Raw genomic sequence first — 15811 nt, 5'->3', positions numbered from 1 at the left:
ATGCTTAGAAATATTTAACCATATATGCTTAGAGGTGTATAATCAATTGTGTAGTGATAGGATGTGTGATCTTTAGCAGGCTGCAAAGGCGTTGGTGTGTATTCCACACTGGAATGCATACCTACATCCTGGGAGCATGGGAAGAGGTCGTACCTTGTTTTATTGTTTTATGGCAGGATAAACGTGGCTATATCTGTTTTAGGCTAAGTGCCTTTTGTTTAGATGAACTGCTAGACTTCCAGACCAGCAGGTTTAGGGAAGTCATTTATGGGGTCACACTCTGACCCCACACACACACACACACACACACACACACACACGCACACACGGTACTTTACTTGTATGTAGACGTCATATGTTAATGACCCTATGCATATTCATGTAACCACAATAAAAGGAGTGCTATGGGGAACCTGGCTGAGAGTCTGACGGGGGTCAAGTGGTGGAACGACACTTGGCTCCAGGCAGGTCTCCCTCATGCATGAGTAACACGAAGAACTTTGCCTACTTGGTGTTCAATGCTTTTGCTGTGTAATTATATTGTCTTCAACGTTCCAGCGAATAGGTTCAAGCTACAAACCTATCATTAATATTTATCACTATGGCCGTCTTCTTCTTCTACGCCTGGTCATCACCAGTTTGTGAGAGGGTTCAACCATAGAACTGGGACTGAACTGCACCTGTGGTGTGGTAGACCCCAGCCTCTATCGAGCTTGTGCAGCCATTACTAGTGCCTTTGGTGCCATTGGTAGGATTTTTCAATATCAGGTATTTCTATCTGCTGGTGGTGCATGTTGTGCAGAGGTTTGTCTTTCCATGATGTTTCCGTTCTCTGTGTTTCTGTTGCCTCAACAGAACCATGTACTCACCATGTTCCTGGTGTACTCATGGATCTTAGCCGTTTCATTCTGAATAGTGGTTCTGACTTTCACTGGTTCTTAGCCTCCTTCCTTTCGCTAAGTGTATCATCTGAGGGTGCTGGACTTGGGCTGAAAGCCTCCATGCACAGAACATGGCCCCCTGCTAAGTCCAGTATCTAATTTAAAATCCTTCTCATCACATAAAACATCTTACATACAGTATTTCCCCACAGAACACTTCACTCTCAGACTGCAGGTTTACTTCTGTTTCCTATGAATATTTCTAGTTACAGAAATTTCACAGGCATATCCCTCAAAACTGTAAATGCAAAAACGTTGCACAAAATAGTTTCCAACCACAGGAAAGTTATTTCATTTTTGAGATACACTACGTATTATAAACTGTAGGAAAAATGAAAATAAATATTACTGTGCACAATTTGCAACAAAGCAGCATGTGCATGAAAATAAACAATTTCCAACAGTGTAATTTAAGTTCTAAGCCCCCCAGAAACTACACAGAAAGGCATAAAGTCAAACATGACTTTCAAAAACACCAGCTGACCTTTGAAAGGCCCTGTAGGGGGAAAACTATGTTCCCCACGAAAAGCAACACCACTTCCGGTTTCCCCAGGTAATGGCGGACTTGAAAGTTCGCACTGACAATTTGATGATGTTAATTGCAACGTAGGAAGTGCTATGAACAGCTGATCAAGGTGTGTTTCTGGATTATGTTACTGTGGTTGCGAGCACGTTTTACTTGATTTTTGCAAAGGAAACCCTGACCTGGGACAAGTTGAATGCATGCTGTGTAAGTACAACTCCTGTGGTTTCATACGCAAAAAAATGATTGCACTAGCTTATTTGTGTCATTGCGGGGCAAGCCGTGTGTAAATTATTAAAGGACCCTTTATGCAGGCAGCTCAGATGCAAGTGAGTTTATTCATCAAATGTTGATACAAACAGAGATGGCGAGGGTGAGCATGAAACTAAGAAAAAAACTAAACTGGAAAAACTAACAAAAACAAACCAGAAACAGAGATGCAGAGAGATACAGGGAGATACAGGGAGACACGGAGAGACAACCGGAGAGACAACCTGAGACGACGGAGGGAGAGACGCAGACCAGAAAATACCAAATAACGCAGACAAACCAGCAACGCACACGAGAAAACACAGGGTTGAAATACACACAGGGCAATCAGGGAATGGGAAACAGGAGGGAGACACGGCTGGGAGTGATTGGACATAACGAGACAAGGGTAAGCGAAACTAGAAACACTAACGAGAGACGCAGACCTGCAAAATAAAACAGGAACTCACACATGCAAAGACACAGACTAAGGAACACGGACTTTACACAGAGGAAACACCAACAGAAATGACTAAACATTAAACTGAGGAAGAACAGAACCAAAATATATCACAACAATAGAAAACACAAAACGCTGGGTCAAAGACCCAGGATCATGACAATTCTACCAGGATTTTAAAATAGTTACACAAATGGGAGCGTGTACGTGACATATGTTTTGGAGAAAGTGTTGTTGTGTTTCAGACAGAGCTGAGAAGTAACAAAGTACAAGTACTTTGTTACTCTACAAACTTTATTCATTCTTCTTGCCTCCTCCACTTCCGTACCATTGATTCATTAATGTTGAATTCTCTGGCAGCTGCTCTATTCTGGACCTGAAAACAGGGTTTGATCTTTGGTTTCATTCTGTAATACTGGGCTTATTTTTCTCTGAACGTTTGAACTTTGAGAGAAAAGTGTGAAAATGTTCGTGCCTGTCTGAGAAAAGTGTAGAAAGTGTGTAGTGAGAGCCTTTACAGCCTTAAAACATCTATAATAACTGTAAAAAATAAAGTTGGCTACTTTGTGGATTTCACCTCTCACGGGTCATTTTTAGAACGTAACTCCCGCGATAAACGAAGGACCACTGTACTCTGAGAAATGGAAGTTAGCAAAGATGGCTCATGAAACATCTGCTGACATCTGTTAAAGTCAGCTGTGTGAATCCACAAAGATCAGCAGCTCAGCTGATCACAGCCTGTCCACAAAGAAAATCTCCTCAAGCTCACATTAGACCACAACTTAGACCACAAAAGTTTAGGGTTCTCCCACATGTTGAATCTAACTGTGGCGGGGGCGTGGTTTGCTGGCCTGTTGCAGAGGAGGGGTGACACAGTGAGCTCTCCGGGCGGCACGGAGGCGGGGAGGGAAAAGGTGTACGGGACTGTTAATGAGGGAGATGTGTTTTAAAAAAAAAAAAAGGTAAATGACCTGCATTTGTATAGCGCTTTAATTAGTCCCTAAGGACCCCAAAGCGCTTCACACTACATTCAGTCATTCACCCATTCACACACACATTCACACACTGGTGATGGCAGCTACATTGTAGCCACAGCTGCCCTGGGGCGCACTGACAGAGGCGAGGCTGCCGGACACTGGCGCCACCGGGCCCTCTGATCACCGCCAGTAGGCAAACACGGGGTTAGTATCTTGCCCAAGGATATTTGGCAGGCAGCCTGGAGGCAGCCTGGGATCGAACCACCGACCTTCTGATTAGTGGCTGACCTGCTCTGCCACCTGAGCTACAGCCACCCTTATGCGTCTTATGTGTGTCTGCAGTGAGAAGGAGCAGAAGATGCTGGGAGAGAGTGGGAGTGGCTGCGTCCGAGGCGGGTGCCAAAAACCGCAGATTATTTCTCAATAAACAACAGTCTAAGCCAGGGGTCGGCAACCCTGGGCACGTGTGCCACTGTTGGCACGACCATAGCTGGACTGGCCATCGGGCATACCGGGCATTTGCTCAGTGGCCGGCCCGATGATTTTTTTTTTTTTTTTGTAATGGTATAAACAATGAAAGGTGGTGGATTGGCCAGATGCTGGTCGATGTGTAAAAATAACTCAGTTGTTTGGTGGTGGCTATGGCGGGGCTTCCACAGATTCAGTGACATTAGCAAGTGGTGGAGGCCATCAGGTGGAGGAGGGAGATCGGAGGCAGGAGGAGCAGAGACCCGAGGCGGTCGCCGGTCCGAGTGTGAACTGAACTTCAGGTAAGAAGTTATGACCTGCAGTCTCTCTGGGTCAGATATAAACCAAGTTTAGGTGGAGTTTATTTTCGTTATTCTGACTTTTTACAGTCAGTTACAATAACTCGTACTGCGTACTAGCTAGCATGACGCAGTTTCTATACAGTTGGGTGGTGCTATGATGTTACTGATAGTGAACTTTATTTAATTCATAAGGTTAGTAGAGTTTCCAACCGTCCCGTGAAAATACGGAATCGTCCCGCATTCAGAGAAAATATTACGCGTTTCATGTTGAGCTGAAAAGGAACAGTTTGTCCCGGACTTCAGCTGAAAAAGACACAAAGCTGGAGTTATTCTGTGTCTTTGCTGCACAGCTGCCTCTTCTCCTCTCATTCTCTCCCCTCCCTCTCCTGTTTCTACTTCAATCATGAAACTGATCAATGATCAGCTGATCGTCTCTCTCATTTGTTTATCGCCCACTTTGCACCAGAAAGAGGAAACCAGCGGAGGTCGCGCTAAACAACAGCAGCAGGTTTAAGCTTGATCAGCTGTTGTTAGAATTTATTTAATATTAATTTCTATCAGCTGATGTTTGCTGGAGCCACAGCTGTAAAGCTGCTGGTCATGATGTCGGTTTGGATATGTGGTGAGAGGGAAACATGAAGATGAAACCAGGAGATGTCCTTACTGAATCATCAGAGCTGTGATGGAGAAACAGGTTTACCTTTTAGGTGACAGGAATGAGTTGAAGTTATGAACTGTTTCTGAGAGACTAATAACACCAGGATCCTTTTCTAAGCAGCTGACGGCTGGTAACTGTGCAGGGGCGGGTCTAGCAAAGTGTTGTCAGGGGGCAGGTAGGGCATTAACAGGGAGAGGGGGGCACAAAGAAATACTTTTCTTTCTTAGTCTCATTTAAAATGTTTTGCTTTTAACAAATAATTATCTGAGTCTTACAACCAAAGTTTTTATCTGATGTAAAATGTATAGAAATCATACATATACCAACAAGACTGTACATCACTGTCACAACAGCGTTTCATTCAAAGGGTTTATGGCTTTAATACCTGGGGGGCCGGTCTCTAGTCAAAATGCCCGGGATGTTTTTTTGTCCCAGTCCAGCCCTGGGCACGACACGCAGTGAGTTAATCTGAGAAGGAGCATCAAAAAATAAATGGCCGGGCCAGCGGTGCACATCGCAAATTAGCTCGCATAGACACATTAGTTGTGCCGCTTCTTAATGACGGTATCTTAGCTAACAACCCCAACTACCAGATTCAACTTGTAATTGGCTAAAAATAAGTTAGCCTAGCGGTGAGAGGGACGTTGTTAGCTTTCCACATTCCGACACTTCAAAAGCTTCAGGAGCTGTCCGCTCAGCACCAGCACCATGGAAATACACAGATACATCCGTAGACTCGAGACACAACGTGTTTTTGGGACTTTCAGGTGTTTGGACCAATGTTTTATTTTCTGAACAAACCAGAAATCTTTAATGAGCAGCTGGATTTGTCTCACATTAACTGGCTGAGTTAATGCCAGTTAATGCAACATTGAAGCAGCTGGAATCCACAGCTGTGCGTGTTCATGGAGCTGCATGTTCACCTGCTGGACATCACTACCTGACAGGTTTAACTGTCTTCAGAACATTGCAGAGGCCTTATTGACAGTAGCTTGCCATCACCAGTGTGTGAATGTGTGGATGACTGAATGTAGTGTAAAGCGCTTTGGGGCCCTTAGGGGCTGAGTAAAGCGCTATACAAATGCAGGCCATTTACCATATTTGGCTCTACATGTCTGTGTGAGCAGGTTTTCTCTCACATGAGTCCTCAGGTCTGAATGCTGGACACTGGGAGACCTGTGTCTCTGAGTGGGAGACCAGAGATCACATTAACACGTGTGTCTCTGTATTAACAAACATGTCATATTGGCCCACTTTATTTTTCTTATCATTGTTGTGAGGAGACCATAAATAGCATTTGCATTTTCTGTTGTACAGTTCATTTGCTGTTATGGATAAAAAGTCTTTTCCATCCATCCATTCGCTTCTCCTTTTCAGGGTCGCGGGGGGCGCTGGAGCCTATCCCAGCTGTCATAGGGCCAAAGGCGGGGTACACCCTGGACAGGTCGCCAGTCTGTCGCAGGGCTAACACATAGGGACAGACAACCATTCACACTCACATTCACACCTAGTGACAATTTGGATTAATCAATTAACCTATCCCCACAAGCTGCATGTCTTTGGACAGTGGGAGGGAACCCACGCAAACACGGGGAGAACATGCAAACTCCACACAGAAAGACCCCGGCCTGATGGTGGAATTGAACTCAGGACCTTCTTGCTGTGCGGCAACAGTGCTAACCACCGTGCTGCCCTAAAAAGTCTTTTTTTGTTTCTAAATAGCTGATAACTATTCGCTGACAGCTGCAAACATCTGTGAACAAATATAATCCTATAACGTGGTTCTATATAGTGAGTAACTGTTCATATAGAGCGTTATTACATTTATTGCTAATGCAGTCATACGGCACACTGACCTCTGAGGAAATGTTAGATGCACTCATCATCAGAAAGGTGTGTGTGGGTCCTGTGTTACACGAACTTTAAGCCCCGACTGTACTCGTTTTTCTATTTAGGTCTACCTGCACTGTAGTTCTCTAATTCTCTGCACGTGTCCTACATAACAGAGTCAAGCTGAGTACATTCATTACAACTAGAATTTAGATTCAAATAACATTTGTATTCTCATATACTTTATTTTATTATCATATTAATAGAGCACAAGAGTCAGTTACTTTGTACTGTCTTACTCTGAGTACATTTCAGAGGCTGTAGTTTTTTACTTTACTTGAGTAAAGAAGTTGATTCAGTACATCAGCCTTTACTGGAGTATTTTTTAAACTATCTGTACTTCAGATTGAATCATTATGACGAGACTTGGAAGAAGAAGAAGAACCATTTAGACCTCACAGGCTTAATGGGAACTAAAGGTCATCGCTTTAGGAACACTGCCGGTGACGACAGTAACACATCTCAGTGTGCTGGCCTCAGCACAATGTCATCTGTGTCTTACCTCTGGCAAGAACTGAAGCCGTCGTTGACGTCTGAAAAAGGACAAGAGTGTGACAGTGCCACAGTCACATGATATCCGTTCATTTGGAACAGTAAGTGATATATTACTAACATGAATTATACACAGCTGTTAATATATCCACTGGTTATCCTGAGGTCGCTGTTAAACAATCATACGGTCCCCCCCTGGACAAACGTCCAGTTGAACTCAGATCCAGTTTGTTTAGCTAATTTTTTCTTTTTACAGCGTTTGTAACTTTGCAGATACATCAACAAAGTGTGTTCAGCGACACTGATTTACAGTGTTATACTGTATATACTATTCAACTGTATTCTGTGTGCTTTTCATTGGAAAATGAACTTTCTGATGAAGTTTCTAACATTTTTGACTTTAACAGGTACAGATTTGAGCACAAACCTCCTCCAGTGGAACCTTCACGTCCTCGTCATCTTCAAAATCCTCGCTGTAGTGTGGGGAGCCTGTGAAGGCTGAGAGAGGACAGACATGATTAAGACAAAGACAGAGACACAGCAGAGTTGGCCTAGATTTCATTATTCTTACCTGGACTGATCGTCCCTCTGGCCTTGCTGTGATCATCACTGCCCCCTCGCTCCACTGGTTCTTCTGCTTCTTCTACATTCCTGCAGGGAGGACATCCTTCTTATTACATTGAAATTACAACACTGAGCTCCACAGCAGCAGCTGTTGTAGAGACACTGAAAGCACAGCTGTGCTTTACTACTGTTCAAAATTAACTCATGTGTCTTACTCAGAAGCCTCCTTTAGGGGCCTTGGGGGTGGGCACGCTACATGGCGTCCAGAGGACGGTGTGTGTATTCAACCTCACCTCCGTTTGTGTCCACTAATAGATCGTTACACGGAGAAACCCTTTGAATACAAGCATGCTCACGCACACAGGTGTGCACGGACACCTTGGCTGCTGCCTTTAAACATATTGTGCGTTGTCAGTCCTGCGTGCTGCTCATTAAGTTTCAGTATTTATTATTTCCTGTTACTGACACTTATCCAGGTTGCTGCTGTGGTCTGCTACTGTGTTGTTCTCTTTTTACTTGTTTCTTCTTTTCTTCCAGCAGGTGATCCAGCTGATGTTTACTGTCTTTTCCTTCTGTCCCTCTTTTTCTTGAACTTCCCTCGTCCACGTCTTTCCCTTTCCTATCCCCCGGTCATGTATGTTCCCATTGTAATAACTTAAAAGTTAAAAAAATAAAATAAAGATCAATCAAGTGGACCAGTATGGCAAAGCCATAATGATCCACTCGGAAAAATAAACCCGTCGGGCATCTTTCTGGACCTTCAGACTGCTGCTGAATGGGGCAGGAGGGAAAAAAGCCAAATTTAACTGAAATGACCACAGAGGGGAGAAAAGTATCTACCATAAAATTCAGTAAGTAGTTATGCAGTATAGCTGTCATCAGCAACAGATACGGGTATCTAATCGATTTACTTGTAATTCCTTTACTAATTGAAACAGTTAAAACTGTATTAAGTGATAATATTTGCTGAGCTTTATCAGACTAATACGTAATGCTAACAACTTTATAAAGGTTTGTACTTTTGGACGGTGGATCCCCAAAGTGACTCAAAGACAGACTCTCTGCAGCTGTCCACAAAACATTTTCACATAACCAGAGATGGGCAGTGTAATCCGATTACTTTTTTCGAGTAATGAGTAATGTAAGGGGTTACTATTGCAAAAAAGGTAATTAGATTACTGTTAGCGAAAAAAAACCCTAAACGTCTGATCAAGCACCAAATACGCTGCTGCTGCAGTGTGAAACTCACAGAGAAACTCGCGGATCCTTCCACTGACCGCTGTGACACACCTGCACCAGAGCACACCTCCACCTGCCCCACTCCTGATATACAGGTGAAAGTAGAGCAACAGGACCGCTGAGTCTTTGATTTTATTTATTTTCTGCTGTGTTTTACTTGCATCTATTTGAAAGACTGAGTGTAAACACTAAAAATATTTTTATTTTATGTGCTGGAATGTGCAGAAAATAGGTTTAAATGTTAAACTAATTTCTTCCAGTCAGAGAATGTTGCAGATAATTACATGTTTGCTTGATGCATAAAGTTAAAAGATTAAAACTAATAAAACAAGTTTTAAAAAGAGACTTTTCCATTTGATTACATTTTGTATGATGGATTATGCAGAAAAAGTAGAATTGGGCTGAAAGATCTATCGCTTTATCACCTATTCAGGTTGTAAATCGTGTTTTTAAAAAGTAACTAAGTAACTAATTACTTTTGAAAAAGTAATCAGTAAAGTAGCGTGATTACTTTTTTCGGGAAGTAATCAGTAATTAGTTACTGATTACTTTACTGCACATAACTGACTTCAACTGACTTTCAAATGCTTGAATATTTAGTTTGAGAAACTATTTCCTTTTTTCCTAAATGCAATGAAAACCTGTTGTGTTGATGGCTGCTGCTGCTGCTGCTGCCACTCTGCACTCATGTACACAAACTGATCTAGATGTGAAAAGTTCTGATGGTCTTCTGTTAAGCTTTTGTTCATGTTTGAATCTCACTGCAAGAAGGAAATGCAGCACAGGAACTTTCTCTGTGTTCGAACAGGTTTTAGTGACGGGTCAATGAACACAGTGCACAGTGGAAACACAAGAGCTAAATGTGGCAAAATGAAGAGAGGTGAAATAAAGGATCATTTACTAGTGCTGAGGGGATGTAACACAGCATAGCTGCTGACATGCCTGTAGTTGTTTGCAGGGGTAGAACGTGTTGAGTCCAGCTCCCTGTTCAGCTTGGAGTAGTCTATAGTAGATGAAGCTCCTGCCTCCAGCTGGGCAAAGAACCTGGCCTTCTCCTCTTCCTCCTCCAGAGTGTCTAAACCCACCGCGCTCATGTACACAGCTGACACCGTCGCCGAGCCTGCACACACATTTAAACACAGCACTTCTCCACAAGACTCCTTCATGTATAGTGCTTTATGTGGGTGGACAATAACGGTGGAGCTACTCAGTACTGAGTTCATGTTTGGAACTTTCTGTTTGGGGTTTTTTGGAGGGTGGTCCTAAACTTTAGATCAGCTGTAAAACAGCCTGTTTCAGTTTAAGCTTTGATTTCAAAGACCTACACGCTCAAAAAAATGTTTTGCACCATCCTGGTTACATAATAAAAGATGAAAAATGCTTTTTGATCTGGATCTGGGAGAACTGGAGTGCTAGCACAGTTTCTCCAAACATGAATTTGTGTAACACCTTCTTAGCTGCCAGTACATTTCTGCAGCCTCCCAAATAAACTGGTAGTCTCACGAATTTCACTGAACATCTGTTTCTGTTCTTCATCGCATATTTTTCTTCTCGGGCTTCTTTCCATTTGAGCCTATTATTGATTTTCTTTCTTTTATAAAAAGTTTCTAAGCAGAGTTTTCTGCATGCTCCTCTGTTGTTTGCTTTTTAAATACCTTCACATATCGCTCTCGCTGGTTCGTCTGTGTGTTCAAGGACTCACCCTCTGTGTCTTTGTTGTCTCTCAGGACAAGGTCTTCCTCCTTTGAGTGAATACCTTCTGCCTCCTCATCCTCCTCTTGAATAGACTCAGACTTCCTTAAAGAAATCTGAGATTCCAACCGTGCTGACAGAAATAAAAACATCTTGATCTAAACAAATTAGGAAAAGCAACATCGATCCACCACCTGGGACCCAACAACACATCAGACACAGTCACCATAATAGAAACGATATTATTGGCTGAATAAAAGGCCCACGCTGCCACCTAGTGTAGGCATCAGCTCACTGACTGTCTTCATCAGATCATTTCAATTTTTTCTGTTTAGCCTGTGTCAGGTTTTAGGTGCTGTTGAAACATTTCTCGCTGTCTCATGTTATAGAATGACACCAACATTAACATGTACAGTAAGGTCCTATCATCACTTGAATAACCCAATCAGGGTGGCTGGTATCCCTGAGCAACATACTGAGGCCACGCTGGTCTCTGATGCAGCCGAGTATGAATGTGTGTGAATGTTAGACAGAAAGCACTAAAACACAGAAGGACGTGCTGGTGTGAATGGGTGAAGTGAAGACAACGTACAAAAAATAAATAGTTATTCGAGTTACTGTCAGACGTTTAGCTGGAATGCAACCCAACACATTCAGAACGCACTGGAGCAGTTTAGAGCACATTTAAGTTCAATATTAGCTCTAGTCTGAAAGGTTCCTGTTTATAGTTTCTTATGTATAACATTTTATAGTAAACAGCATAAATGTGTTCTTAAGATGTATTTATTATTGTTGTTATTTTAGTTTGACGAGTGGCTGCTTGCTGGTTTCTACCAGAGACACAAATCCCCTTCGAGGCTTTCGTTTGTATTAAATATGAGTAAACAGTAAAACATGTTCCCAACTGCTAACAAACACATCCTTGTGGTTTATGCAATGATAAAAACATGCGATTAAAAGAAGCTGCAATTCCTGCATTAGATGGATAAAATAACTGCAATGAAAAAGTCAGAACAAAGTCAATTACTCAAAAAAATGCATTTAAAAGCCACAATAAACAGGGCTGGGTTTAAAAATAGCTCTTTGAATATAAATGTATTTTGCTAGAAACGCCAGAATCTCAGGGTAAAGCTTAGAAAACAGGTAGGCAGGTTTCATCCTTACAGAATCCACAGACATCCACATCACTCACACTCTCATAACACATACATGTAGGGCCTGCTACATGCTACATGGCATCCAGAGGTCTGTGTATTCAGCCTCACCTCTGGCCGTGCTGGCACCTGCTGCTCTCTGGCAGCAGCCCCATGCCCTCCCGTGTTTTAAATGCAAATGGCCTGTGGTAAATGGCCTGTATTTATATAGCGCTTTACTAGTCCCTAAGGACCCCAAAGCGCTTTACACATCCAGTCATCCACCCATTCACACACTGGTGATGGCAGCTGCATTGTAGCCACAGCCACCCTGGGGCGCACTGACAGAGGCGAGGCTGCCGGACACTGGCGCCACCGGGCCCTCTGACCACCACCAGTAGGCAACGGGTGAAGCGTCTTGCCCAAGGACACAACGACCGAGACTGTCCGAGCCGGGGCTCGAACCGGCAACCTTCCGATTACAAGACGAACTCCCAACTCTTCAGCCATGATCGCCCCACATGCACTTTAGAACAACACGCAGCAGCACTACACATGAGCAGGAGGAGGGAGGTTTGGGGTCTTCCCCATAAATTTGAAAACGCAGTTTTTGCGTTGCAGTGTGGAAAAGCTAAAGCCAAAACAGAGGCTTTCGAAAAACGATAACGCATTTTCGTCACATGATGCAGTCATGCGACCAATTCAACTAAGATGACGGACGGCATGGTGCAGCACTTGTTTAGTCTTTTCCCATTTTTCACAGCCCCGTTAAAGATTACTATCTGTTTGCACATGCTCCCCATAGCTTTTCTTCAAAGAGGACCAAATGCTAATTTCGGCATATTTGTTTTGGTCTATATTCTCGCTCGCTTTTCAATTTTGTACTCTTGTGTTACTCGCAGCAACAACTCCACCTCATTGTTAGTCCATTTAAAAAACTCGGTGTTTTTCCTCGACATTTTGCCGCGACGTTTCAGAGAGTTGGAAAGTAAATAAACAGCAGACAGAAATGAGGTTGAATCGTCTCACGTTTCACGCATGCGCAGTACTGGAACGTAGGCATTTTTAGTTGTTTCATTGTGGATGAAAAACTCTTCGGCTCCAGTGGACACGGAGTGTTTTTAGATGAAAACACCGTTTTCAAATTTATCCAGATTAGTGTAGACTAGGGCGGCCACGATGTCACGATTATGTCGACTATCAAAATCGTCAACGACTGATTTAGTAGTCGACGCATCGTTTGAAGCTTTGTAAGATCCCCTTCACTACTCAGGTTAAACATGATATATGAGTCACTTAGATAACTTAAAATGTTATTGTTTGGCTTTTTTCAGTATTTTATTTGTTCCTGAGTAAATCGGTTTGGCTGAGATTAAAGTTATAGTTTTTACACAGCTGAATAAACGTCAAGCAGACAGCTGATCATCAGAAGTGTGAGACGCTCGATAGTTTACTCCGGTGTCCTGTTATATTTTAGATAGCAAGGAGTTTATTAAACTTCACCGAAACAATCTGCAAATTTCATTAAAAGTTTAATAAACTATCATCTTGTCTTTATTGTTAGTTAGCACCTTAAACACTTCCAGCTGTAAGCTAATGATAGTTATATAAGAGCAGATGCTGCTGGTGCAAGAAGCTGTAGTTTTACGTCCAATGGATGATGATCTGACTAGTCGACTATCAGAATAATCGTTTGTGGCAGCCCTGGTGTGGACGCAGCCTAATTTATGTTTTTATTTACAGATTTCTGCATCTAAGAAAAAAACCCACAAACAGAGAGAGAGGAGAGAGTGATCTACAATAAAGCTAATGTCTCACATGTGCATGTGCTGGATGTTTTATCATTATTACCTGCTGCTGATCCTCCAGCACTGAGTGCCTCATCTTGCCTCACTCTTGGTTTCTGGTTGCTTTTAGAGTGTGGCTGCTTGTCAGCAGCACCTAAATCCACAGAGTCATCTGAAACAGACTGACAAAGAGATGCTCTTAAGACAAAACTGTGGTTTCCTGTTTTTTATTGCTGACATGAAGGGACCACTGATCACGGTGACATTTTTGATATTACATACACAAAGAGCTCCCTCTGTAAGGCAAACTAAAGCTGCCATTGCACATACTGATCCAAGATGGCGCCGCGTATGGATGCCCTGGTGCTTCAGTGCGTTACTTCTGTTTTGTTTTTGTGCATAACTTCTGTGTCTGGGCACTCCTCTCGATACTCTTACACCAGAGAAGAGCTTCTTAACTACAGGACTACAACACCTGTGGATCTATTTCCAATATTTGTCGCATCTGCGGCAGATTTACTGCAGACTCTGATCAGGAAAGTGAGACGCCGAAAGAGAGGTAAGCGAGCCGGCGCACTCGTGCGTCTGAGGAGACGCGGACTGCGAACTGCTCTTCCTGGGATCTTCCTTTCCAACGTACGCTCACTCAGGAATAAGACAGACGAACTGGCCCTGATGAGAAGCATGAACAGAGACGTTGCCTCCTCCTGTGTCTTATGTTTTACGGAGTCGTGGCTCAGTGAGAACATCCTGGACTGCGCGCTCAAGCTGGAGGGCTTTCATCTGCTGCGCGCGGACCGGCAGGCCGCTCTCTCTGGTAAGACCACAGGTGGAGGTGTCTGCTTCTACATCAATAGTGGCTGGTGCACAGATGTGACAGTGATTGCTCAGCACTGCTCTTCCTCTCTGGAATACCTTTTATTCACTGCAAACCGTTTTATTCTCCGCGGGAGTTTGCTTCACTCATCCTGGCCGCTGTTTACATCCCGCCAGACGCAGATGCGCAGGCAGCTCAGTGCGCACTCGCGGAGCAGATTCTCCACACGGAGCGGACATTCCCGGACTCTCTCATCATTGCTCTTGGGGACTTTAACAAAGCCAATCTGAGCCATGAGCTTCCCAAATACAAGCAGTATATTAAATGCCCGACCAGAAAGGAGAGGACATTAGACCACTGTTACAGCACGATCAGCGGGGCCTATCGCGCGGTGCCCCGCGCTTCACTCGGACTTTCTGACCACGTCATGATCCACCTAATCCCCGCGTACAGACAGAGGCTGAAGCTCTCCAAACCTGTCGTGAGGACAAAAAAACTGTGGAGCAACGAGGCTGTGGAGGAGCTTCGCACGTGTTTGGAGTCTACAGACTGGGACACAATGAAGGCTGCTTCTAACAGCTTGGACGAGTTTACGGACACTGTCACCTCCTATATCCACTTCTGTGAGGACAGCATTGTGCCATCACGCACCAGGGTGAGTTATAACAATGACAAACCCTGGTTTACTCCTAAACTCAAAAAGCTGTGGCTGGAAAAGAGAAAGGCGTTCAGAAGCGGAGACAGGGACTGCTACAGAGAGGCCAAGTACAGGTTCACTAAAGAAGTGGACGTTGCTAAACATCAGCACTCTGAGAAGATGCAGCAGCAGATCTCAGAGAATGATTCGGCCTCTGTGTGGAAAGGTTTTAGCAATATCACAAACTACAAGCCTAAAACCCCCCACTCCACTGACGACTTGCTCTTAGCCAACACCCTAAACGACTTTTACTGCCGTTTTGACGAGCCATCAGGCAGCCTTCACACCTCCAACGGCCCCAACAATAGAGACACTTTGGACACTCATTCCCCCACCTCTCCCCCCTCCATAGAGCCATCACCACCTTCAAACCGTCCACCTACAACACCCCCCTCCTCACCCCACACAAAAGAGGATTTCACACCACCTCCTCCCACCACAACTCTTCATATTCATGAAGCAGATGTGAGGAAGCAGTTTAAGAGTCTGAATGCTCGAAAAGCTCCCGGCCCAGACGGCGTGTCTCCTGCCACCCTCAGACACTGTGCAAACGAGCTGGCCCCAGTGTTTTCTGGCATTTTCAACTCCTCACTGCAGGCATGTCATGTGCCTGCCTGCTTCAAGTCCTCTACCATAATCCCTGTCCCCAAGAAACCTAGGATCACTGGACTAAATGACTACAGACCCGTGGCTCTGACATCTGTGGTCATGAAGTCATTTGAGCGCCTGGTTCTCTCCTACCTCAAGACCCTCACGGCCCCCCTCCTGGACCCCTGCAGTTTGCATACAGAGCCAACAGGTCTGTAGATGATGCCATCAACATGGCCCTACACTTCATCCTGCAGCATCTGGACTCCCCAGGAACCTACGCCAGGATCCTGTTTGTGGACTTCAGCTCTGCCTTCAACACCATCCTTCCAGA

The 15811-nt window shown here is 44.0% G+C and overlaps 1 protein-coding gene across 4 annotated transcripts in view; it reads right to left on the bottom strand.

The window, feature by feature from the left end:
- The window catches only part of cep162 (centrosomal protein 162), a 54599-nt gene that overhangs the window by 35305 nt on the left and 3483 nt on the right, over nucleotides 1-15811 (bottom strand). For all 4 annotated transcript variants that reach the window (XM_040008420.1, XM_040008422.1, XM_040008423.1 and 1 more), the window contains exons 3-8: nucleotides 13440-13557; nucleotides 10466-10588; nucleotides 9706-9883; nucleotides 7532-7611; nucleotides 7388-7458; nucleotides 6971-7001 (exon numbers count right to left, since the gene is read on the bottom strand). In XM_040008420.1, coding sequence (XP_039864354.1) covers nucleotides 6971-7001; nucleotides 7388-7458; nucleotides 7532-7611; nucleotides 9706-9883; nucleotides 10466-10588; nucleotides 13440-13557 — 601 coding nt within the window. The remainder of the gene's footprint in view (nucleotides 1-6970; nucleotides 7002-7387; nucleotides 7459-7531; nucleotides 7612-9705; nucleotides 9884-10465; nucleotides 10589-13439; nucleotides 13558-15811) is intronic.

This window comes from Simochromis diagramma, unplaced genomic scaffold (assembly GCF_900408965.1).
Source record: "Simochromis diagramma unplaced genomic scaffold, fSimDia1.1 OVJJ01000313.1, whole genome shotgun sequence".
Taxonomy (NCBI): Eukaryota; Metazoa; Chordata; class Actinopteri; order Cichliformes; family Cichlidae; genus Simochromis; species Simochromis diagramma.
Note: the sequence above shows the minus strand (reverse complement) of the source record. Positions and strands in the feature narration are given on the sequence as shown.